Here is a 26,656-nt window from a genome sequence, read left to right as displayed (position 1 = left end):
TCAAACTCACTCAATTTTTACCTTTCTTTTAAATAATCAAATGCTTCCAAGGTTTTGCGAGCTACATCGTTTTCGCTCCTTCCCAAGATCAATTTCTCCGCAAGGCGTGGGTCACATCCACACTCGAGCGAACATGCATTTATTGTCGTGAATAAGGATAGCTCGCACTCAACGTGCCTGTGACTTCATGGGGGTGCGAGCCACGCTATTGGAGATACGGATCCTGGGAAGGAGCAAAAACAAAGTTGCTCGCGCAGTCTTAATTGGAAACCTTTTTATTGCGATAACAATTATATGGGCACTCCAAGCGCATTTCCGCCGCCATTGTCGGCGTCGGCGGGATGTTCCCTATAAATTCCAATTGCGATAGCATCGCGGCAGCGCGCCGTTTGCTGTGGGTGGGAGTGAAAGCGTGTGAGGGTGAGCAGACGATGGTGACTCAATCTCGCGCACGAATGGGACAAAGGCGGGGAAGAAGCGCGCCGTCTTTCGTAGCGCGCAATGCACCGTCGGGAAGGGAGGGGAGAGGGCGTTCCACACTGGCGGCGGCTGCTTATGGCGCGGCCACGCGTGCCCTATCTTGAAAGCGATCTGCGATGGGGACCGAGTACTGCTGAATTCGTGTGCGCTGTGTTCTCGCCGCTTAGTTTGCGTTCAAGCGAGGGGCATCACGAAGGGCAATTCGCTCGCTGCTTCTGCAGCTCATCCTCACGCCAGCGTTTTGACCGAGAGTTGTCCGCAGTCATAGAATGAAATTCGTGTGTTCATGTTTGCCGGTACGCGCTTGACACCGTGCTTGTTAGTTCAGACAGCAAGCGAATGTTTGCATGTTTATACGGCCTGTAAAACTACTATCCCTACTTTGTATATCTCTAATAATTTGCTATCGCAATCGGTGTTTTGCCTTTCAAGTGAAAGCGCGATATTCTCTTTAATCAGAAAGAAAGGTGCAAATTGTGTAATTGATGCATCAGAGAGTTTATTTGATTTGGAAATACATCATCTGGAAAGAGTTTGCTAGTTTTTAGTGTGGGAAGCGAGGAGCGAGGGCACATGCGCCGTGCGTGCTTTATGAAAAAAAAACAGATCTTTTATATCGTTACGGCGCAACCAAAGTGACGTTAGTGAGAAGAAGGCGATTTGACGTGCAAAGGTGGAATCAGTCTCGACAGCCATCTTGTTTATGTGTCCTTGTCTCTCTTGGAAATATTGTAAATACATCTTTATATGTGACTTCAACGTAACAACTTTGGTGAGAGGTGCGGGGTACCAACAAGAAACAACTGAGCTCCGCAGTGGTCGTCACCTCGGACTGGAGAACATGACGGACGAAACAGCACCCGAAATGGCGCAGCCCACACACATCAACGCCTACGAACCCCGACGGAAGGAACGTTCTGCGGCACCGACCACTTCGACATGGAAGACTGGATCGCCACGTATGAGCGTGTAAGTGACCACAGCAAATGGAATCCGACGATTATATTGGCTAACTTGGTCTTCTACCTACAAGGAACGGCGAAGGCCACGATATGACCACCATGAGAAAGAGCCACCACCGTATGACCACCAGGAGAAAGATTTTACCCAATGGACAATCAATGTCCTACAGATGTCCAGCAGAGATCCGAAACGGGACATTCGAACGCCCCTAGGACATATCTAAGAAGCCTGTGGATCATTCTTGCATCTCCAAGAATGATCCACCAAGAATGATGCCAAAGAATGATCCAACGAACGTCGCAATGGGATATTCGGACGTCCAAGAGATGTCCAAATACGGATTATTTTTATTGCATCATCCCGAGTACGTCCTAAGGACATTTCTGTCAGGATGCAGGACGCTTCTGGGACATTGTGGTACCAATCGTCCAAAGAACATTTGTGGGACATTTGGTTGTGGATTTAGGGTATCCGCAGGACGTCCTCATTGATTATAAATTAACATAATAAGGACGTACCTCATGATGTGCCGTAGGAGTGCGGCAGGACTGCTGCATTTTACACATCATTAACAATGTAAGTCTGGCCTGGTCTTGGGTTTTGTTGTGGGGAAATGATGTAAAAGATTGCATGGCTCTTGAAGATCCATCCCGGCGGTCCAATAAGGCGACCAAACATTTTTCTCGTGCAAAATCAATTATGGGGTTTTACGTGCCAAAACCACTTTCTGATTATGAGGCACGCCGTAGTGGAGGACTCCGGAAATTTCGACCACCTGGGGTTCTTTAACGTCCACCTAAATCTAAGTACACGGGTGTTTTCGCATTTCGCCCCCATCGAAATGCGGCCGCCGTGGCCGGGATTCGATCCCGCGACCTCGTGCTCAGCAGCCTAACACCATAGCCACTGAGCAACCACGGCGGGTTTCTCATGCAAAAGCTGAAGTACCACGAGACAGGCCAGGTACACAGCCCATCGCATCTCAAAGCACGTTAAAGAAAGCTGCACTTTAGTTAAGCATTGTGCAAATAATTCTCTGCTATGGTAAGCTAATACATTACATAAAACTTGATACAAATGCATTAATTCAAAACATATAGACATGCAAGCTGTACTTGCGCTAACAGGAACCGAAGCTACAGAACCAAGTTCTACAGGCTGCTGAATAATCTGACATTCTCATTAAATATACAGCATTTATTTCATTAAAATACATTTCAATAAGCAGTGCCGCCATCTTTTTTTATCCTTTCATGGATGTTAACCAGCCCTAATGCCCCTCTACTAGACCATGCAGCGCCGCCACCTTTTTTCTTCACTTCACGGATGTTAGCCAGCCCAGATACCGCCTACGAGAACATGCAGCGCCGCTATCTTTTTTGTTCCCTTGACGAATGTTAGCCAGCCCAGATACCCCTCTACGAGACCAGGCAGCGCCGCAATCTGTTTTGTTCCCTTCACGCATGTTAGCCAGCCCAGATACCCCTCTAGGAGACCATGCCGCGACGCCATCTTTTTTGTTCCCTTGACGAATGTTAGCCAGCCCAGATGCTCCTCTACGAGACCATGTAGCTCCGTGATCTTTTTTGTTCCTTTCACGTATGTTAGCCAGCCCAGATACCCCTCTAGGAGACCATGCCGCGACGCCATCCTTTTTGTTCCCTTGACGAATGTTAGCCAGCCCAGATGCCCCTCTACGAGACCATGCAGCGCCGTGATCTTTTTTGTTCCTTTCACGTATGTTAGCCAGCCCAGAAACCCCTCTAGGAGACCATGCCACAACGCCATCTTTTTGTTCCCTTGACGAATGTTAGCCAGCCCAGATGCCCCTCTACGAGACCATGCAGCGCCACCACCTTTCTTGTTCACTTCACGGATGTTAGCCAGCCCAGATGCCCCTCTACGAGCCGATGCGGCGCCGCCATATTTTTTGTTCACTTCACGGTTGTTACCCAGCCCAGGTACTCCCTACGAGACCATGCAGCGCCGCCATCTTTAATGGCTCATGCTCGTGGCCACGGCGGCGTCCGTTCGCAGAATATGTCACATTCCGCTAGGCGGCGCTCGTGATGTCATCGGAGCTCAACAGCCCAGCACCATAGCCACTGAACAACCACGGCGCGTCTGCTGGTTCTTATGGATCTAAATACAATAGTTATTTCGCCTGCACACATCGCAACCAAAAATTGCACTTTCCTTCTGCCCAGGAATTACTTGCGCTTTTGTTCATGCACCCGATTTGTGAGGGTGAGGAAGTAAGCAGTAAAGCTATTTGCTAAGTCCGCCCCTGAAGTTATACCGGTGTCACACGTTCACTTCTGAGCGCGATCGGAGCTGATATGGATCGAATTTCTCGACTGCGATCAGCAATGGTTGCTGCTACATGGTCCAACGATCCGGATCGAGTTATTATAGTCTGTTGATCGTCAGAAACTCTCAGAAGTGCATAATCTATTAGCTACGAATTCATATTTGCAAAACATTGTTAAATTTGGACAATAGTTCAATTTTACAGATTTTTAAACATCTTTTATTGAGCTGGCTTTACTTTTTTTAGCGTTTTCAGAGTACTGCGCTAGAGGGCGCAGACGTCAGCCTGCGCTCACGATCAAGGGGCCTGATCGCGATCGCCCAGACCCGTATCCCGCAGGATCGAGATCGCGAATGACCGTGTAGCAACACCCGATGCGGATCAGGCTCGATCCGGACCGGCGCTGATCGCGATCAGAAGCGTACGTGTGACACCTGCATTATGTTATAGTCTATGCAAATTTCCGTTATAAGATATTCGCCTCACTTCCGCCGCACACAAGGAACCTACTCAGTTGCTTCCAGGCTAGGTGGAATTTTAGGTGCGTAGTTAAATAGGTTGCCTAAATATTTCTGTATTTCCGCGCCGTATTAGGCTGCTGACCTTATTTCTTTGTTCATTTAATGTTTAAGAGATTTTTCGCTATTAGTACTCATAAAGCGTTAGTATAACTTACTTCTATTGTGTATTAAAAAAAATTCTGGGCTTTACATGTCAAAACCATGGTCTGATTAAAAACATTCAATTGTGGGGTTTTACGTGCAAGAACCACAATATGATTATGAACCATGTGCACGGTGCACGGGTGCCTTTTACATTTCGCTGTCACCAAAATGCATCCGCCGGGGCCGGGATTTCTCCCTCGACCCTGGGCTTAGAAACACACGCCACGGCCTCTAAGCCAGCACGGTATAGCTCCACGCATTTTTTCAGGTAGCTCTTCCTTATCCATGATTTCTTGATATTGCGGTAAGCTTTAAAGCTCTGTATTAAAAGAAGAAAGAAATTCATTGGTCATAGACAGGTTTGAACACACAATAAAAACAATCATAAGCTATTTCAGGCTTCTGGATGCGATAAATATTCAATCAACTGTTCACAATTTTTTGCAGAAAACATTAAGGCTTGATTCATTAATATCCCTTACGACTATATAAGCACTGTCCTTATTCCAAGTTGTGCAGGTATTATGTTTGGCGATCAAAAATACGGGCAGGACTGATATGCGCGTTGTCTGCACCGGACAAGAGACCAGAATTATCAAGGTTTGTGAGAAAAAGTTCAATCAAAGTTGAGGAGTTATTCACAATTCTTATGAGTACATTTGTTACGTTTGAGAAACCCTTGGACGGTTCTCCTGAATCCCTGTTCTTTCGCAGAAAAATTTGGCTGATGCACATTCAGGTCATCTGCGAGAAGCAATCTGAAGCCATGTCGTTAACCAATTTTGGTAATTTTCAACGAAATAAATGAAGCGTGGAACACTTCCTGCCAGGGGCCCATAGAGAACACCAAAAGCAACAAAATCGCATTGTATACATTCAGCAATTCATAATCGTCCGTATTGCAAGTATATAAGGTTCAGTCAGCCGGCCCCGCAGGGGCGTCTGCGTCAGCAGGCGTTTGGTGTGTTGCGACACCACGAACCCGAGCACACGAGGGTTGGACCCTCCCGCGTGTAGCCGTGCGCGGCTTAGCCGTGTCTGGGGAAAAGGGGATCCTGGGGGTTGAGCCGATGTTGGGTGTTTGGACCTTTAAGGCCCCCCGGCGGAGGCAACACACCTCTTCGGCCTCGGCTTCACATAGACGGCACCTCCAGACTGACCCACCTGGAGGACATCGGCAGTCGCCTTTTCCTGTCTCTCCCTCCTCGAATCTTCGTCTTTATCTCCCACCTTTTGACCTTTCCTGTCTCCTTCTCTCTTCTTTTTACTTCCTTTCTCCTGGCGGCAAGGGTTAACCCTGTGTGGCTATCCAACCTTGGGTACACCATATTTGGTTGTAGTGACGGCGTACGACTGGCGTCGTGCAGACTTCTATGCAAGCTCTGCCGCGTCCCCTCGTTGGGCTCCGTGGTGGGCGGTGTTGGGCTCCGTGGTGGCCGTGGTGGGCGCTGTTGCCGAATCTATACATTTTTTCATGAAAACTTCTTTCCCCTCCCTTGCTGATCGCCCTCAGAAACGAGGGCGCACCGAAGATGTCTTCAAGTTTTTTGGAGGCCAAACCCAGAATTTTCCCCGCTTCCACGTTATTCATTCCGAAAAGCCAAACAGAGCAGTGCGAAACATTTCACCATTCCTTGTTTCAAAGTCCCTGACTGATGTTTTTGGTCCAGGATACAAGGTGTCGAGGATGGTAAGCGGCGACCTCCTCTTGGAGCTCCGCGATGTAAAACAATATGAGAAACTACCGCAACTAGTGTCATTTGGAGAGACCCCCATAACAGTAACCCCGCACCGTACAATGAACACCACCCGTGGAGTTGTGTCAGATGATGATTTGCTTGAGCTGACTGAAGCGGAACTCCTGGAGGGCTTCAGCGAACAAAATGTAATCAATGTCAGAAGAATTAAGATGAGGCGGGATGGTAAAGAGATTCAGACGAAGCACCTAATAATTACTTTTGGATCAAGTATCTTGCCCGAATCAATCGAGGCCGGGTACATCAAGCTCCGTGTTAGGCCGTACGTGCCAAACCCACTCCGATGTTTCAAATGCCAGCGCTTCAGTCACAGCTCGCAGAGCTGCCGATGCCGCCAAACTTGTGCAAAATGCAGTGCTCAAGAACACACCTCTGAAACTTGTGAGAACGCTCTCCACTGTGTAAACTGTGACGGGGAGCACGCCGCATACTCGCGGTCGTGCCCCTCCTGGAAGAAAGAAAAAGAAAACGTAACGATCAAAGTAAAAGAGAATATCTCATTCAAGGAGGCACGCAGGCGGGTATCGTACCTGCCCAAGAAAACCTTTGCCGATGTGGCGCGTCAGGGGGCAGCGTCACAACGGCCTCCGGCGGCTGTCCGACCCACAGGCAGTGAGCCGGCAGTTACGCCATCTGCCCCCGCGGCGGTTGCAGGGAGCGCTGCTCCGTCAACCCACCAGACAGGACCACCCACAACGAAGGTGGGCGCAGCCGAGGCTGCCCCAACCTCCCCGACCCCTTCCAGCGCTGGCAACAGCCGGCGCAACCAAATTTCCCAGGGAGCCCCATCGACCTCCGGGCTGGTGGGTGCAGGGGTCTTGCCCCCCAAGGCAGGACCCTCGCTTGTAAATTCTCGCTCGCAAGAGCACGTGTCCGGCGCCTCACAAGAGGCAATGGACACTACACCTATTCCCAAGGCGCATCAAGCGCCTAAGGAGCGGCGAGGCTCACTCGAACGCTCCAGAAAGGGCAGAACCCCCGTTACAGGGCCTCGAAAGAGCTCTGTAACCTAAGGCATCACCTCCGTTTCCATACACACAGCACTTATTTACTTTCAATATGGATACACAAATTATTCAATGGAACGTTAGAGGTCTTCTTAGGAGCCTTGAGGACGTGCAAGAGCTTATCCAAAAACACAATCCAAAAGTGCTGTGTCTACAAGAAACACACTTAAAACCACAACACACAAACTTTCTCCGACCTTATGTCAAGTTCCGCAAAGATCGCAATGATGCTGTCGTATCATCAGGCGGTGTTGCCATTTTTATTCATAAAATATTTCCTGTCAGCATTCACAGCTACAAACGCCCCTTGAAGCAGTGGCGGTTCGAGCTGTTCTTCTAAATAAACTCGTCACCATTTGCTCGCTTCACGTACCCCCACACTACAAATTAACGAAACATGAATTCCAATCCTTTATAGATCAATTGCCAGAACCTTATGTTGTTCTTCGCGATTTCAATGCGCACAGCTCCCTGTGGGGCGACTCTCGTACAGACGCGCGAGGTCGTCTTGTTGAACAGTTCCTTTTTTCTTCAGGTGCGTGCTTGCTGAATAAGAAGGAACCCACGTATTACTCCCTAGCAAACAGAACCTTTTCTTCAATAGATCTTAGCATAGTTTCCCCGTCCATACTGCCCGACCTCGAATGGGAAGTCACGACCAATCCTTAAGGGAGCGACCACTTCCCTATACTGATAAGAACATCTAAAGAAAACGAATATCCTCCACAAGCTCCTAGGTGGAAGATAGACACAGCCGACTGGCAGAAATTTCGAACTCTCACTAACATCTCATGGGCCGACATGTCTTCTTTAGAAATTGATGCTGCTGTAGAGTATCTTACATCATTCATAATAGATGCCGCATCAAAATGCATATCCGAAGTGAGTGGTCTGGCATGCAAACGACGTGTACCGTGGTGGAACAGCGAATGTAGGATCGCCCGTAAGAATCAGAACAAGGCGTGGGGGTTGCTACGCTCTTCTCCCACTGCAGATAATCTTATGAACTTTAAAAAAATAAAGTCCCAAGGCAGGCGAACCCGCCGACAGGCCAGAAGAGAAAGCTGGCACAAGTTTCTATCGAGTATTAACTCGTTTAGGGATGAGGCCAAAGCCTGGAACAGAGTTAATAGGATTAGAGGGCGGCAAACATATTCACTCCCCCTGGTAAACACACAGGGCGATACACTGCAAGACCAGGCAGACTCACTTGGGGAATATTTTGAGAGCGTGTCAAGTCCAACAAATTATACACCATCCCTTCTCAAATACAAACAAACAGAAGAACGTAAGCCATTAACAAGAAAAGGTCGAGAGGATGAGCCTTACAACCGTCCTTTTTGTATTGCCGAATTGAGAGCTGCCTTGAGCGCATGCAACAGCTCCGCACCAGGATCTGATAGAATCATGTACGAAATGCTCAAAAACTTACACAATGACACGCAGGTTACACTACTCACACTTTTCAACACCATTTGGGATGCAGGGTACCTTCCAACCGCATGGAAGGAAGCCATTGTGGTCCCTGTATTGAAACAAGGCAAGGACCCCTCCTCAGTGGCAAGTTACCGCCCAATAGCCCTCACAAGTTGCATTTGTAAGGTGTTTGAAAAAATGATTAATCGGCGACTCATTCATTTCCTTGAACTGAGCAAAATCCTTGATCCCTATCAGTGCGGCTTCCGAGAAGGGCGCTCCACAACTGACCATCTTGTACGTGTAGAAGCAAATATCCGGGACGCATTTGTACACAAACAATTCTTCTTATCCATATTCCTCGATATGGAGAAGGCGTACGATACGACGTGGCGTTACGGAATCTTAAGAGACTTGTCAGAAATGGGCATCCATGGTAATATGCTAAACCTAATAGAAAGCTATCTGTCCACTCGTACTTTCCGGGTAAAAGTCGGTAATGTACTTCCGCGTCCTTTTACGCAAGAAACGGGTGTACCCCAAGGAGGCGTGCTCAGCTGCACACTCTTCATCGTGAAGATGAACACGCTTCGCGCTTCATTACCACCGGCAATCTTTTATTCTGTCTACGTGGACGACATACAAATAGCTTTCAAATCCTGTAACCTCGCAGTGTGCGAGAGACAGGTACAGCATGGCCTGAACAAAGTCTCAATGTGGGCAGACAAGAATGGATTTAAGATCAATCCTAACAAAAGCTCTTGTGTTCTCTTTACTAGAAAGAGAGGCCCGGTTCCGGATCCTTCCTTAGAACTGTGTGGACAACGAATACCTGTCAGCAAAGAGCACAAATTCCTAGGTATCATACTTGACTACAGACTTACTTTCATTCCACACATTAAATATCTGAAAGAAAAATGTCTAAAAACAATGAACTTAATGAAACTTCTATCCCAGACTACATGGGGTAGTGACAGGAAGTGTTTAATGAACCTATACAAGAGCCTAATTCGGTCTCGATTGGATTATGGTGCTGTAGTATATAACTCTGCCGCCCAGAGCGCGCTAAAGATGCTAGACCCAGTCCACCATCTAGGAATCCGACTGGCCACTGGTGCTTTCAGAACGAGTCCCATACAAAGTCTAAATGTAGAATCAAATGAGTGGTCACTTCGTCTGCAGAGAACATACATCAGCCAAACATATTTTCTGAAAGTCCACTCAAACCCTCAACATCCGTGTTTTAATACCGTTAATGACATGACATATGCTACACTCCTCCGCAATCGTCCCTCCGTAAGACAGCCTTTCTCGCTGCGTGTGAGGGAGCTTAGTGAAGAAATGCATGTTCCACTCCTCGAGCTTCGCCTAATGCATCCAGCCAAGCTGCTACCTCCTTGGGAGTGGCAGCTGATACAATGCGACACATCTTTCATTCAAGTTACAAAGCACGCTCCTGAGGCCGAAATCAGAATGCATTTCCTAGAACTCCAGCACAAGCATTCCTGTGCAGAGTTCTACACAGACGCTTCGAAGTCAAATGCCGGGGTATCCTATGCAGCCGTCGGCCCATCCTTCTCGGAATCCGACGTACTGCATCCGGAAACAAGCATATTTACGGCCGAGGCCTACGCATTACTCTCTGCTGTGAAGCATATAAGAAAATCGAAACTTCCAAAAGCAGCGATCTATACAGACTCCCTAAGCGTCGTGAAGGCCTTAATCACATTCAGCAAACATAAACATCCCGTATTTAATGAACTCTATTCCGTCTTGTGTAAAGCGTACTCATCTAAGCAGCATATCATAATATGCTGGGTACCTGGCCATAGGGGAATTGAAGGCAACGTTCTGGCGGACGAGATGGCCACGTCGATCGCATCGCGAGCCGCTAACCCTACCGCTGAGGTGCCTGTCACCGATCTGAGGCCTTTCTTGCGAAGGAAGCTGCGAGCCCACTGGCAACACATGTGGGACGCGGAAACGGATAATAAGCTCCACCTGATAAAGCCACAGTTAGGATTCTGGCCCTCTACTACCAAATCGCACCGAACAGATGTCCTATTCTGTCGTCTAAGAACAGGACACACATTTGGCACCCATAACTTTCTACTCACCGGAAGTGAGCCTCCAACCTGTGGTAGATGCGGGGAGAGGCTGACCGTACTCCACGTCCTCCTGGAGTGTCGGGAAGCCGAATCTGAGAGAAAGAGACATTTTTCCTTAGATATACCAACAGCACATTCCCCTTCATCCTGCGATGTTTCTTGGTCCAAAACCGCTTTTTAATACAGACACAGTCCTAGGTTTTCTGAGAGATGTGGCCTTACATGTTATTAGTCCCATGCATTCGTAGCGCCTCCTCTCTCCGGAGGATGCCACTGCGATAATTGTTTTGTATAGCACATGCCTCCAGGCCCTTGTGTTTTCAAGGGCTCTAAGGAGGCAGTAGTGCTCTAGCATTTCTTATAATCTGATATATTTTACCTATCGTATCATTCTTTTGATATGCATCGAAATGTTCATAGTACAAGTCATATGTCATCGCCATAATTTTATTACACAGATTTTACGCACTTGAGAGCTTATATTTTAAGGCCCCTATTCAGCCAGGTCACACCAATTTCATAGTAGTCATAGTTACACTGCACACCCACTACCACAGACATGGCGCTCTTTGGCCATTCCTGGCCCTTGCGCCATAAAACCCAATACATCATCATCATCATCAGTCAGCCGGCAAGTTCACTTATTAAAAGCGAAGCGTCTCTTTGCGCACATCACCGCGTCTTCGTGACTGGGGTAGCTGCGTGGCTGTTCTGTCGCCGAACAGGTGAACCAGTCACAGCTGAGAAAGTGGCGCGCGTGACCGCCGCCGGGCTCCTTGCATCACCACTAGCACAGCCGGCACAATTATCATGCCAAAGAAAACGCGGAAACTATACAATTAAGTGACGGGTACAGACAAGTAAAGGTCATGTGAAACCCATCCTAGAGGTACCCAAGCAAATAATTATGAGAATACAATAACAGCGCTAGTAAGATGCTGAGCAAAAACGCAACATACACTGATTATGGCATGTAAAAAATGGCATAAATAACATTTGCGTGTGGAGCGCATGAAAGCAAACAAACACACAAAGAAAGCTCTATAGGCTACAATGCAATCTACAAATGGTGACACAGAAGATATAAAAATTTGTTGCCTGATACTGCAGCAAGACGTCGGTGCGCCGCGAATTGCACTGTGGAAAAAAAAAAAGATTTCCGGTCTGTAGTTGTGCGTGCAAGTTTTTTTTTTATCTTTCAGGGGTGGTCGTTGCGTTTTGACAAGTGAGTTGGTTATTGCAGATATTTCTTTATCGAGTACAGGTCAATTCAATAAAATACTTCTAATGAATATGAGGCGAAAATGTTTACGACTCCAGCAGACTGCCACCGGCCGCAAGCTCCTAAAAAGAATAGGGCATAACACAGACGGAATAGAGGATCGGGCTGCTAGCATCCCAGACAGCGTTCGCCAGACACTGGAGGTTAGCCCCCTACCGAGAAACATGGACCCGAATCTCCACGCCGCCAGAAGGCAGGCACGAGCAGATTTCGTGAAACGAAACCTAGCCGCACTAGAAAACACAGTATACACAGACGCGGCCGTATACCCATGGGACCGCAACACTAGAATGTTCAGAGTCGCGGCAGCAGTGGTAAACCACACGGGAGAACCAATTAGCTGCGCGACCCTGAGAAACTGCACGGTAACGGAGGGGGAGGAGGTCGCCGTAGCTCCAGCGGCGGCTGAAGGTTACCGCAGGAACAAATCTCTGATAATTCTAACGGACTCCAAAGCAACTGCAGGAACTACACACAAGGCAGAGTTAGTAAGGAAGCACTGAGAATCCTCCTCAAAACAGAGCCTCCTAACAAAAAGATAAAACATAGGATCTTCTGGATACCGGCACACACCGGGATAGAGGGCAACTCAAGGGTGGACCGCCTAGTTCGCGAACTCACGCATCGAGCAGGGCAGTCGGAAACCCTATAGAGGCCCCCTTAACGGTGGAGCCGACGTATGCAGAAATACTTAACCACTACAGAGGAAGGAGACTTAAATACCCCCCACCCCACACATCGCTCACACAACATGAGGCAGTAAGCTGGCGAAGACTGCAAGCAGGCACGTTCTTCAACCTGCACACATTACACAAAATGTTCCCTACCCAGTACAGGGATACATGTCCGTGGTGCGGAACAACCCCCACGTTATACCACATCACGTGGGCATGCAAGCGTAATTTCGCATTCCATAAAGTAAATAACCCAAGTGCGGAACAATGGGATGGTCTGCTCACCAGCAGCGAGCTCGCAGCCCAACGGGCAATTGTGCAGCACGCCTGCGAGGCAGCAAGACTCAGCGGTGCCCTGGAATAGGGGCGCCGACCTTGTGAAGCGGCCAGGACTCAAAACATGAAGACAATGGCCCACCGCCAATCTCTCTGAGATATAGAGAAATAAAGTTTTTCCATTCCATTTACGACGTGTAGCGAGCTCATCGCCATTTGGGCTACGTTTATAGTTCTTAATGCTGCTTGGCATAGAATATTTTCTAGTCACGAAACGCGCAACACGGTTTTGAATGGCTTCGATACTGTTCATTAGTATTTGGGCATGTGGATCCCACATAGCCCACGTGTATTCCAGAATAGGGCGGAAGTTGGTAAAGTAGAGCAACTGTCTCACCATATAAGTGGTTCATGCTTAAAGTTTATTTCAATAAAATTAAGAGCGCCCCCTGCCCTAAGTGTTATGTCATGATCGTGTTCATTTCAGGTTAGATTTGACGAAAAAGTTGCACCCAAGTACGTGGCTTTGTTCAATTTTTCGATGATTGGTTGCTTAGGTAAAAAGAGAGTGTGCTAAGTGGTACACGTTCGCGAGTAAAGCGGATGCGCTTACATTTGCTACTACTTAAGGGCATCTTCCATTTTTGGAGCCGGCAATAAATTAAATCCAAATTGTTTTGTAATGCTGACTGGGCCGAGTGATCCACGTATTCCCTATATAAAACACAATCATCTGTGTAAAGCTTACTATTTATTAATTACTAATTTATTAATGGTAACAATGTTACCAGTTTTTCAGTCTTGAGGCAGCTCACAGTTATTCAGAGATTTCGTGAATAGTAATGTTAAGTATTTAGAAGAATGCCATGGCAAGATTTGAGGATATAGTTGGGAATACCATCAGAGCCAGGCGCAGAGTTTGTTTTTAGTTTTGTGAGGAGCCTCATAATGCCGCAGTCGTCGATAGTAACGCTGGGAATGGGATTGAACTCGATTAAAGCTATTCAGGCAGAGTGGAGCATGACTGAGCGTAGAGATAGAAAAAACGGACACAAAATAATCGTTGAAGGAGTTCGCTTTTTCACCATCGTCGCTTATAGTTACGTTCTCAAGCGTTAAGGGTGGAATCCCAACTTCATCTCTGCCCTTTCTTTTCACCAGTTTTCATAACTATTTGTGTCTCTCTTTCAGAAGTGACTCTTATGTTTCAAAGAAACTGTTCTACGTCATTGTAATTTTCGAGATTAGACTACCCAACTGCTTTAGATTGTCGATGATCAGTGTTTTTCGACTGTCGTTATGACGCTGGTATAAGCACTTCCTTCTGTTTAAAAATATTTTAATTTTTTTGTAAACCAACATTTATGCCGCCTTTGTTTATGGGAAAGAACCTTGGATGGAACGTACAAGTGAGGAAGCGTTAAGATCTGCTTCAATAGCATCCACACAGCTCAGATACACTAGCCGTAAGGCTATAAGCATCAAGAAACTGAAAAATTGAGGTATCACAAGAGTTGTGCTCGATGGGTACCGCGGCTATTGACATCAGACCACAAAGAGAAGCGCCTTGACTGTGCTCACCAGTTTCTTCAAAAGTGTCAAGAAGATAAAAAAGGATTGTTGGACTCCATCGTTACGGGAGACGACACGTAGGTGCTTCAATTCATTCCCGAAACGAAACAAAAATCCGAACAGTGGCGTCACCCAGAGTCACCCGTCTCAAAGAGGTTCAAACAAACTTCTGCTGCTGGCAAAGTCATGGCCAGTGTTTTGGGGGATCCTGAAGGGATACTGCTGATCAATTTCATGGAACGTCGCACAACAATCAAATCAGACAGTTATTGTGCAACACTAAGAAAACTCAGGCGAGCTATCCAGAACCGCCGACAAGGACGACTGGCAGCCGATGTAACGCTGCTTCACGACAACGCCCGGCCTCACGTGAGCCTCCCGTCAAACCCAGGGACTTTTGACAGACTCTGGATGGACTGTCATGCCCCACCCACCGTACAGTCCCACGCCTAGTGATTATCATTTGTTCCCCAAATTAAAGGAACATTTGAGTGGCCAACGCTTCCGGAGCGACGATGAAGTCAAAGAAGAGCTGAAACGCTTCCCCAACGCGTTGGTGGCGGAGTTCTACGACATTGGGATACAGAGATAGGAGCACCGTCTACAAAAATGCGTAGAAAAGGATGGAGATTTTGTAGAAAAATAGAGCAAAGTTTCATCTTTCCAAATATGTAAATTTCTATGAGAATAAACATTGTCATATATTTCAAAAATTGATGGGAACCTTATTTCTGGATCAACCCTCGTATAAACATTGATGTCGCATGCTTAGACCATGCGCTATACAGAGCAACGATATCTGTAATCCAGCACCTACCACTGCTTCAGACGCTTGCGCAGTTCGTAAACGGCCGCTTTACTGGACAAGTGTAATTCACACTGTAAGGCATACTGTTATTACTAACAAAACTTTTTTATTCACGGGTGGAAACCAACCGTGGATAAAATAAATTCTTAGCACTCTCTATGATGCAGCAGAGGGTGCTAAGAATGTCTGGGTCCGGACAGGCCGCCATTAAAATCTGAACCTGGCAACGTTTAATGCTAGAACTTTATCTAGTGAGGCGATCTAGAAGTACTATTGGAGGAATTAGAGGGCAGTAAATCGGATATAATAGGGCTCAGTGAGGTTAGGAGGCCAAAAGAAGCATATACAGTGCTAAAAAGCGGGCACGTCCCGTGCTACCGGGGCGTAGCGGAGAGACGAGAACTAGGAGTCGGATTCCTGATTAATAAGGATTTAGCTGGTAACATACAGGAATTCTATAGCATTAACGAGAAGGTGGCAGGTCTTGTTGGGAAACCTAATAAGAGGTAAAAATTGAAGGTTGTACAGGTCTACGCCCCTGCATCCAGTCATGGTGACCAGGAAGTCGAAAGCTTCTATGTAGACGTGGAATCAGCGATGGCTAATGTCAAAACAAAATACACTATACTGATGGGCGACTTCAATGCCAAGGTAGGCAAGGAGCAGGCTGGAGACAAGTCAGTGGGGGAATATCGCCTATGTTCTAGGAATAGTAGGCGAGAGTTATTATTACAGTTTGCAGAACAGAATAATATGCGGATAATGAATACCTTCTTCCGCAAGCGGGATTGCCGAAAGTGGACGTGGAGCAGCCCAAATAGCGAGATTAGAAATGAAATAGACTTTATACTCTGCGCTAACCCAGGCATCATACAAGATGTGGACGTGCTGGGCAAGGTGCGCTGCAGTTACTATAGGAACGTGGAGGAGGAAATAACTTTATTGTGTCCTGAGGAACCCCTCCCCACCCACTCTTGGTTTAGTGGTCGGCAGGGGTCGCGGGCCGCACCCACGTTGGGACGGGAAGCCCGTGAGCCTCCGCCCTTTCGTGAGCCCTCTGGACGGCCCGGAGCTGGGTCTGGTGGTCGTCGCTTCGCAGGGCTTCCATCCAGTCTTCTTCTTTAGTGAACACGGAGCCGCTTAACGCGGAGCATCGCCAGAGCATGTGCGCTAGCGAGTAGTACGATTCGCCACAATCCGGACATTACGGTTCTACTTCTGCTGAATAACGGCTCAGTCTGCCTCTCAAGGAGAACGACCCTGTCTGAAACATTCTGATTATCGATGACTGTGGTCTAGTGAGTTTAGCATGGGGGAGTGGGAAGGTCCTCCTCGACAGCTGATAGTGTGTTGTTATTTCGTTGAAGGTGAGCGGCGGGTCTCGGTGCTCCCCTCCCTCTCTGCCACTTCGCTCGCCACGATCGCCGCGGTGCGTGAGTCCTCGCGCGCGTCCGTGCGCCAGCTCGTTGGCGTTGGGAAATTCGGGGTGCACGTCGGCCCCCATGTGGGCTGGAAACCATTTGACGATGTGATGACCCGCGGCTCCCTCGCTGCCGAGGACGGCCGCCGCTTCCCGGGATATCGAGCCGAGGCGAATGCTCTTGCCGCCGATCGCGAATCTGTGTAGACGTAAGGACGTTCGGGGTCCCTCATTGCCATGGCTATTGCCACCTGTTCGGCCACCGCGTGGCCGCGGACGTTACCCCCTTGACCGATGCTGCGTTAATTATCCTACCATCCCAGTGTATCGAGACGGCCGCATACCGGTCGCTGCGCCCGTACTAGGCCGCGTCTACAAATTCCGCCAGTCCCGGGCAGTTGGCGGTTGATTTCAGCAGTGCTCGGGCCCTCGCCTTTCGGCGGCCCTCGATGAATTGCGGGTGGACGTTTCTCGGAAGCGGTTCTACCCTGAAAGTGCCCCTGACCGCCGCGCTGAGCGCAATCTTGCGTGCGTTGCACTCTGCCCCGGCATTTATCCCTGCTTCTTCTAGGATGCGCCTGCCGGCCCTGGTGGTCGACAGCCGCACGACCTGTGCCTTGGTCTGCGCTTCGATGATTTCTGATAGTGAATTATGGACCCCTAACCTATCGAGCTGCTCCGTGCTTGTAGTGATCGGACGACCTAGCACCCTTTTGATGCTCTTGCGCATCAGTGTCTCTATCTTGGCCGCGTCTTTCTTGGTCCATTCTAGCGCCGAGGCTACGTAATTTACGTGACTCATGAAGAAGGCGTCGTAAAATCTGATGAGATTGCTCTCGCTGAGCCCTTTCCTGCGGTTCGTCACCCTGAGGATCAGCCGGAGCATGTTCTCCGTTTTGGACGTGAGTTTCATGACGGTTTGCGTGTTACCGCCTTTAGCCTCAATTAGCAGCCCCAGGATTCTTATAGTGTCCACTCTGGGAATCGGCTGGCCGGCACTCGTGTGTAATTTGATAGGTATTTGATCGATCGGCGTCAAATTCCTCATGCCTTGTTTCGAGGGCCTGTACAGCAACAGTTCCGATTTGCTGGGTGCCCGACAGAGTCCCTTTTCCGTCAGGTACTCTTCCGTTGTGTCCAGCGCCTCTTGAAGAGACCGCTCGGATTCTGCGCCGGACCCTCCCGGGCACCACACCGTAATGTCGTCTGCGTACAGGGCGTGATTGACATTGGTCCCTCTTGTCAGACGGTCCGAGAGCCCTTTCATTGCCAGATTGAATAATAGCGGGGAGAGCACCGCCCCTTGTGGGGTGCCCCTCGCGCCCAGCGTGTACCACTCGGACGTGGCCTGTCCTATTTTGATCGTGGCTTTCCTGTCTCTGAGGAAGGAGCCTATGTAAGAGTGGAATTTCCGGCCGAGCCCTATCACCGAGATCGTTTCCATTAGGAATCTGTGTTTGGCCGTTTCGAACGCTTTTGTTAGGTCCAGGGCCAGCCCCTGGTGTCTCTGGTCATGCCGTCAATTATATGCTTCTTGAGTAGTAACATTACGTCCTGTGTGGAGAGGCCCGGTCTGAAGCCCACCATGTTATGTGGAAAGAGGCCCTCTCTCTCTATGTACCGCGATACTCGGTTATATATGGCATGTTCGGCCATCTTGCCTACGCACGAGGTTAGCGATATTGGCCGCATGTTCTCCGCAGCAAGTGGTGTACCGGGTTTCGGTATTAGTATGACCGAGGCCCCTTTCCAGACCTCTGGTACTCGTCCCGTTTCCCACACTCTGTTGATTTCTTCGGTGAGCTTCTCGACCGACTGTCCGTATAGGTTCCTCAACAGTTTGTTCGAGACCCCGTCCGGGCCCGTAGCGGAGCGTCCGTTGAGGCCTTGTAAGGCATCCCAAATTTCCGATTCCGCGAAGGGCGCGTCGAGTTCTTCGACCTCTGCCCCGGCGTATTGTGGATAGTCGCCGTCGCCTGACGGGCCCAGTGGGAGATACGTCTCCGCCAGCCCCTTTAGGAACTCGCTTTCCGTTTTGCCCTGCTCCTTTTGTTTTTGTAAAATCCTATCGATTGCCAATCTCTGATTGCGTTTGGATTGCCTGTCGTCTAACAGTTGCTTTAGGAGGTTCCATTTGCGCCCGGTTCTCATTTGTCCGTCTACCAATGCGCGCACCTCGTTCCACTGTTGCTTGGAAAGCTCGATCGAGTGCGCTTCAATTTCCCGGTTTAGTTCCGCTACTTTCTTTCGCAGTCTGCGATTCAGTCTTTGCGTTTTCCACCTGACCGTGATGGAATTCTTTGCCTCTAATAGGTGTGCCAATCTCGCGTCCATCCTTTCCACGTTCACTTCAGTTTGGACAACCCTCGTCGTGGTGCTAACGTCCTCTATGAGCCTTCTAAAAAGACTGTCATGATCCGCGTATTCACTTGTGTCTTCCTTCCTTATTTTGCGGAAGGCGTCCCAGTCAGTGACCTTAAATTCTCTAGGTGGTGCCGCCCTGATGGGGATCGTGACCGCCAGTATGTAGTGGTCGCTGCCGAGGTTCTCGTGCAGGTTGCGCCACTCGGCCCCTCGCACGTTCTTAACGAAGGTCAGGTCGGGCGTCGTGTCCCGCGCCACCGACGTGCCTAGTCGAGTCGGATAGCGGGGGTCCGTCACCAGCTCTAGCGAGCACGTAGTGACTGCCTCCAATAGCCGCTCTTCCTTAGGAACTGGCCTTGCGTAACCCCAGGCTCCGTGGGGCGCGTTAAAATCTCCTGCCACTATTAGTGGGGCCCCTCTGGCCATTGAGGCCGCCTTCGTTATTATCGATGTGAACGACTGTCTGTGGTCAGAGGGCGGGCTGTTCACGTTCCCTACGAATACGCTGTTTTTCAGCGAACTGTTTGGTATGATTTCGATCACGGTTACCTCCGCTTTCGCGTTGCCTAATTTCAAATCTCGTTCCTGGAATGAGCATTTGTTCGCGACGAGGGTCGCCACTCCGCGCTTACCCTGTTCGAATTTCGACGAGGCGACCCGGTAGCCGGCAGGGTCGCCTCGCTACCCAAAGTTTCTTGTAAGATTATGACGTGCGGTTTGTCCGCCTGTCAGGGAACGAACTGTAGCAGCGGAGCCTTGCGCTTTTTGAAGCTAGCGCAATTCCACTGCCACACTACCAGCTCTCTAGTTGAGTTGTTCGCCATGATTGATGCCTTGGATTTGTTTAGCACCTGCAGGCGCCATGTGTGCTTCGATACGCGTCACTCTTGCCGCGAGCGCTACCATGCTTCCCGCTAGTTGCTGGACCATTAGCTGCAAAGAGCTAATCAACTGCTTAATTCCCAATAGGATGCTACTGGACTCCGGTTCCGCCGGGTTTCCCTCCTCTGTCAGGGGAGGGGCCCTGCGTTTGACCGAGAGAACCGACTGCTCCCGTTGCGGGGTCGGTGTACTTTGCGGCACCTGCTGCTGCTGTTGTTCGACTAGCTGAGGAGTGGAACCTTGTTTCCGAAACGATTCGAAATCTGCCCTCGTTTGCTGAATCTCCGACTTGAAGCGCGCGTTTTCTTCTGCTAGCTGAGCTATTCTAGGGTCTTCCTTGTTATGCTTTGGCAATGCTACCTGCGTTACCTTTGATTGTGATTTCGGCTGCGGCTTTGGCTTGGCCCGGTCCGCCAAGGTCGGCCCTTCTTGAATGCGCACTTGGGAGCCGGAGCGCCCCCTGGAGCGGGAACGGCTTCTCGATCGGCTGCGCTGTTGTAGTGTCGGCGTTGTCGAACGTCCCCCTCTGGGCTCGCTTGCCACGCTGGAATCGCGTGATCTACTCTCCAGCTGTTGCGGATGGCTTTGCAGCTGCTATTTCTTCGCATTTCTGCGTCGGCGCCTCCTGCGCCGCACGACGTAAGGGATTTGATATCGTTGCTTGCACTTGCTGTCCACCGTCGGGTGTTGGCCCCGGCAGAGGGCGCACTTGGGCGAGCACTGGTGGTCCTAAGCCGGGTCGTTGGCTCTGCAGCCGCGGTACCTCTTGTCAGGATTAGGACAGACGTCGACTCTCTGGCCCAAGTCACCGCACCCGTAGCACACGTCGTTCTGCCACCTGTATAGCGTGCAGCGTATTAGGCTTACGCCACACATGACGTAGTTCGGCACTTTCATGCTGTTGAAGAGCACTACCACCGTCAAGGTGTTTTTGATCCGCTCGGCTTCCAAGGCCTTGGGATTTCTTTGGTTCATGATCATGGCCTGAAGCTGGGCCTTGTTGATTTCGGGGTCCACTCCTCTGATGACCCCCTTGCACGTGTTGTCCGGCGCCGCAATGTATGCGGCCACATTGTATGCGCCTTCTCTTAGGGGAAGCTTGTGAACTCCGGCGTATGCGTTCGCGTTCTTCTCGGTCGGCGCGGACACGACGAGAATGTTCTGGGTTGCGTTCGGACAAACGATGTCTTCCTCGGTTTCGTTCGGCGGGAGTGAGGCCGCCATTGCTAGCGCTTGCGCCAGGCGAATCTGACTCACTTTTTTTAGGTCGACGCCGTCTCTCGGCCTCACTATGATGCGAATGTGGTCCCTCGGTAGCCGGGGGAGCCTCGATGCGGCGACGAGGCGCTTGACCGCGCTCTGCGGGCCGGCCGTGCGGCGGCCGCCCTTCGTCTCTGCTCGTCCCTCGTTGCCTCGATCAGGAACGGTCGGTCCCGGTTTGGCCTTCTTGTTGATGCCCATGGCCGTCGTCCATCCAGGACGATTCGCTTCTTCTTGGGAGATGTCCTCTCCCTCCACGACGGTCTCCATAGCAGGCATGCTGCCGCCCACACGTACGAGCGAGGCCTGGGCCTGCTGGCTCCTCGCCCCCGACGATAAGCCTAGCCGGGTAGGGCTAGCTGAGCCGCGGCGTGGTCCGTACTAAAAAGTCTCGGAAATTGAAAAGAGTTCACTGATGGGAAGAAAAATCGGACATCGGCGTGTTCCGTAGAAGAAACTGCGTCGAATAGTGCACATTGCTAGGAATCACAGAAATCAGTCCGAAAACGTGTACATAAGCGGGAGCCGAACATTCCACATACGCACTCAGTGTACTGAGATTTAGTTTGGTAAGATGTCGAATTAGCCTGGAGGGAACGGAAGAAACTGGTACATAAGAAGCCGATCAATGAGATAGCGGTAAGAGGGAAAATAGAGGAATTCCGGATCAAGCTACAGAACAGATATTCGGCCTTAACTCAGGAAGAGGACCTTAGTGTTGAAGCAATGAACGACATTCTTATGGGCATCATTAAGGAGTGTGCAATAGAAGTCGGTGGTAACTTCGTTAGACAGGATACCAATAAGCTATCGCAGGAGACGAAAGATCTGATCAAGAAACGCCAATGTATGAAAGCCTCTAACCCTACAGCTAGAGTAGAACTGGCAGAGCTGTCCAAGTTAACCAACAAGCGCAAGACAGCTGCCATAAGGAAGTATAATATTTATAGAATTGAACATGCTCTCAGGAACGGAGGAAGCCTGAAAACAGTGAAGAAACTAGGAATAGGCAAGCATCACATGTATGCGTTAAGAGACAAAGCCGCGGCAGTATCATTACTAATATGGATGAGATAGTTCAAGTGGCTGAGGAGTTCTATAGAAATGTATGCAATACCAGTGGCACCCACGACGATAATGGAAGAGAGAATAGTCTAGAGGAATTCGACATCCCACAAGTAACGCTGGAAGAACCAAAGAACGCCTTGGCAGCTATGCAAAGGGGTAAGCCAGCTGGGGATGATCAGGTAACAGCAGATTTGTTGAAGGATGGTGGACAGATTGTTCTAGCAAAACTGGCCACCCTGTATACGCAATGCCTCATGACCTCAAGCCTACCGGAATCCTGGAAGAACGCTAACATAATCCTAATCCAAAAGAAAGGGGACGCCAAAGACTTGAAAAATTATACACCGATCAGCTTACTGCCTGTTGCCTATAAAGTATTTACTAAGGTAATCGCAAATAGAATCAGGAACACCTTAGACTTCTGTCAACCAAAGGACTAGGCAGAATTTTGTAAAGGCTACTCAACAATAGACCATATTCACACTATCAATCAGGTGATAGAGAAATGTGCGGAATATAACCAACCCTTATATATAGCTTTCATTGATTACGAGAAAGCGTTTGAGTCAGTCGAAACCTCAGCAGTCATGGAGGCATTACGGAATAAGGCTGTAGACGAGCTGTATGTAAAAATATTGAAATATATCTATAGCGGCTCCACAGCCACAGTAGTCCTCCATAAAGAAAGCACCAAAATGGCAATAAAGAAAGGCGTCAGGCAGGGAGATATGATATATCCAATGCTATTCACAATGTGTTTAAAGGAGGTATTCAGAGACCTGGATTGGGAGGAATTGGGGATAAGAGTTATTGGAGAAAACCTTAGTAACTTGCGATTCGCTGATAATATTGCGTTGCTTAGTAACACAGGGGACTAATTACAATGCATGCTCACTGACTTGGAGAGGCAAAGCAGGAGGGTGGGTCTAAAAATTAATCTGCAGAAAACTAAAGTATTGTTTAACATTCTCGGAAGAGAACACCAATTTACGATAGGTAGCGAGGCACTGGAAGTGGTAAGGGAATACATCTACTTAGGGCAGGTAGTGACCACGGATCCGGACAATGAGACTGAAATAATCCGAAGAATAAGAATGGGCTGGGGTGCGTTTGGCAGGCATTCTCAAATCATGAACAGCAGGTTGCAACTATCCTTCAAGAGAAAAGTATATAACAGCTGTGTCTTACCAGTACTCACGTATGGGGCAGAAACCTGGAGGCTTACGAAAAGGATTCTGCTTAAATTGAGGACGACGCAACGAGCTATGGAAAGAAGAATGATGGGTGTAACATTAAGGGATAAGAAAAGAGCAGATTGGGTGAGGGAACAAACGCAAATAAATGACATCTTAGTTGAAATCAAGAAAAAGAAATGGGCATGGGCAGGACATGTATTGAGGAGGGAAGATAACCGATGGTCATTAAGGGTTACGGACTTGATTCCAAGGGATGGGAAGCGTAGCAGGGGGCAGCAGATAGTTAGGTGAGCGGATGAGATTAAGAAGTTTGCAAGGAGAACATGATCACAATTAGCACATGACCAGGGTAGTTGGAGAAGTACGGAAGAGGCCTTTGCCCTGCAGTGGGCATAGCCAGGCTGATGATGATAATGATGCTGATGATCTCAATGACAAATAGTGTTGGTTAGCCGCAATTGAGCTGGAGAACGCTGCCTTGGGTCCTTCTTTTTTTTTTTGGCAAGCGAGCGAGGCGGTGATCAGGAACTCTGGATATATGAGCAACATGTGCCCTTGGAAATAATGGAATTGGTGGATGAATGCCTCCGTGGCTTCAGAGTTATCCATTCAAAAGATCCTTCTTTGTGCAAAGTATAGATGGCCGAACCGCTGATCATTGCACTTGCCGTGGCATGCCGCAGGGCGGGGTTCTTAGCCCCACTTTGTTTAACCTTGCAATCATTGAACTTACCCAGGTTGTACCACGTACAGTCAACCTTTCCATATATGATGACGACATATGCATATGGGCATTGGCAGTTACACGTCCCCAGGTTAGTGCACGGCTCCAAAAAGCAGTGACCCTGACATCGTCGTACCTGCGTGCTCAAGTTCTTAGCATTTAGAGCGAGAAGTGCGAGCCTTAGTCGCTTTTACTCACAAGCACATGACTTGGCGCCCCATTTCTATTGAACACCAAACAATTTCATGCGCAATATCTCACCGATTCCTAGGCGTTATTGTCGACAGAGACCTTTCATGGAGCCCCCACATATCATTCTTCAAGAAGAGGCTTACCCCTATCGCCCATATACTAATGTTTCTTGCCGGTAAAACGTAGGGTACATCTATGGCATCTATGCTTCAACTATACAAGACGCTCTTCCTAGGATACTTGCGATATAGCACACCAGCGTTGCCCAATGCTAACAAAAATAACATCTCTGTCCTACAGCGCACTTCAGAACAAGCCCTTAGAACATGCCTGGGGCTACCTGGATGTAGTTCAACCGCAGCAACAATTACCACCGCGAGGGAACACCAGATAACGATTTGTAGAGCTGCTTAATGCAGTAAGAATGAGACATAGAGCGCCTTGAGGCCACAATAAATATGAGGTTGTGCGTGGAATCTGAAAAAGAGCAATTGTACCAGCGCTAACTTTCACAAATGTCATTCTGTGCTCAAAATCGGATACCTCGTCGCGGCTAGATCTTAACCAAAGATCGGTTGGCCGGCTGGCTCTGGGCGCCCATGGTAAAACCACAAATGAGGTAGTACAGGGTGGCATGAGTTTGGCCTCTTTCGAAGTGAGAGCAGTGCAAAGCAAAATGAGTTTTGAAGAAAGGCTCAGTGATATGAATCAAAATAAATGGGTGGCTAAAGTGCACAACTATCTCTATCTGAAAAGCCGACGGAGGAAAAGGTCAAGAAAGTTGGCAACCACGTACACTGTAATTAAAAGTGTTAATAGACGACAAGGAGCCGCCAGAAAGAATGAGAGAGAAATAGAGCCAGTAAATTGGATCGAAAGAACGGAAACAAAAAAATACCACGGAGATTGACAAGAATTGGAAGCAAGAAATCGTCGGCGACGCACTCGATAAAACTTTCTATAGCTGAGCGGTCTTTCTTGGTCTAATGAAATGTGTGGACGACCGGTCAAGCCAGTAAGAATCCAGAGATGTCTGTCCGTCTGATACCTGCATGGCATTTAAAAAAACATTACAGCGGAGGGGATCATAATTTAGCCAAATACACGGTTAAAAAATACTTGATTTGATTATAAACAAACAACTTGTGCAAAAGAGATTTAATTTCGAATTGTATAACCCAAAAAAACATTTAAAAAAGGGTAAATCGTGAAAGGAGTTTCGCTAATTCTCAAGGTGTGGTTCTTTCTTCTTGACACTTAATGTGGCGCCCTATAATCTACATTTCACTGCTTATTCCTGTCTTACAGAGACAAATATAGTAAGACAAACTCCAAAGCACACTATGTCGATTCTCCCGTGAACGCGAGAATTCAGAACCTTGAGTAAAACAGCGGAATCGTGTCAAAATGAACGTGGACGACCACGTAGAGACGCGAGCACCATTAGAAAAATGTTATCTGGTTGTTTATTGACAGTAGCTTCTGCAGTGAGCCGTTGCCGCCCTTCCTCATTTATTCATAAAAATTCGCTGTGGTTTTTACATTTTTTCAACTCAGGAGCTGCGAATTTCGTGGTGAAAGTGGTTACTGGAAGCCCGACTGGAGGCTCAAGCGGTCCAGCGAACTTTTAGCAGGACTTCAGCGGCGCTCCTCGCTCAGCGAAATAAATGGGCTGCACAGTGGCTCAACAGTGACTTCCTCTTCTGCACTTGTCCAATTATTGTTCGTGTGAAGTTCTGCTTAGTTTCAGCTCATTGTTTCTACGTGGGTTGCGAATCATGGAATAAATGAAGATCCCATAATCAAGAGGCTGAAAAGACACCTAACGACTGCTAAGGCTTCTAAAACGACTGCTAAAAGAAGCTAAGCGACTGCTGCAGTGTATACGTGATACTAAAAAACATATTTCTAGACTCAATGAACGCAGATAATTAATGTGAATAACTGAACAAGATCACCACAGCACATACAGACACACAAAAGCTTTAAACGTTTCACCACGGCTCGTATCACGCCGCTTCGCAATGCGGAACGGAGCGTTAGCACCTAAAAAGATAACGCTAGAAGTAAAGAAATCCGAAGACGACCGTAGACAGTTGACTAAGCGAGGTAAATTTTAAGTCCTCAAGCGCCCGCGTTGCAATCTGTGAAACCCCCGCAAAGATGGCGGCTAGCGCCTATCGCCTCTTTTAGTCGTCTGCTAGCCAGAGAACTTCCAGAGAGCACCCAGA

At 48.6% G+C, this 26,656-nt stretch overlaps 1 protein-coding gene across 3 annotated transcripts in view; it reads left to right on the top strand.

Annotated features, from left to right (window-relative positions):
• Positions 1-26,119, top strand: part of LOC142581953 (uncharacterized) — a 73,906-nt gene extending 47,787 nt beyond the window's left edge. For all 3 annotated transcript variants that reach the window (XM_075691386.1, XM_075691387.1, XM_075691385.1), the window contains one exon: positions 25,983-26,119. In XM_075691386.1, coding sequence (XP_075547501.1) covers positions 25,983-26,056 — 74 coding nt within the window. In that variant the 3' untranslated portion in view covers positions 26,057-26,119. The remainder of the gene's footprint in view (positions 1-25,982) is intronic.
• Positions 26,120-26,656: the final 537 nt, after the last annotated feature.

This window comes from Dermacentor variabilis, chromosome 5 (assembly GCF_050947875.1).
Source record: "Dermacentor variabilis isolate Ectoservices chromosome 5, ASM5094787v1, whole genome shotgun sequence".
Lineage (NCBI taxonomy): Eukaryota > Metazoa > Arthropoda > Arachnida > Ixodida > Ixodidae > Dermacentor > Dermacentor variabilis.
This window is presented reverse-complemented; position numbering and strand designations above follow the sequence as displayed.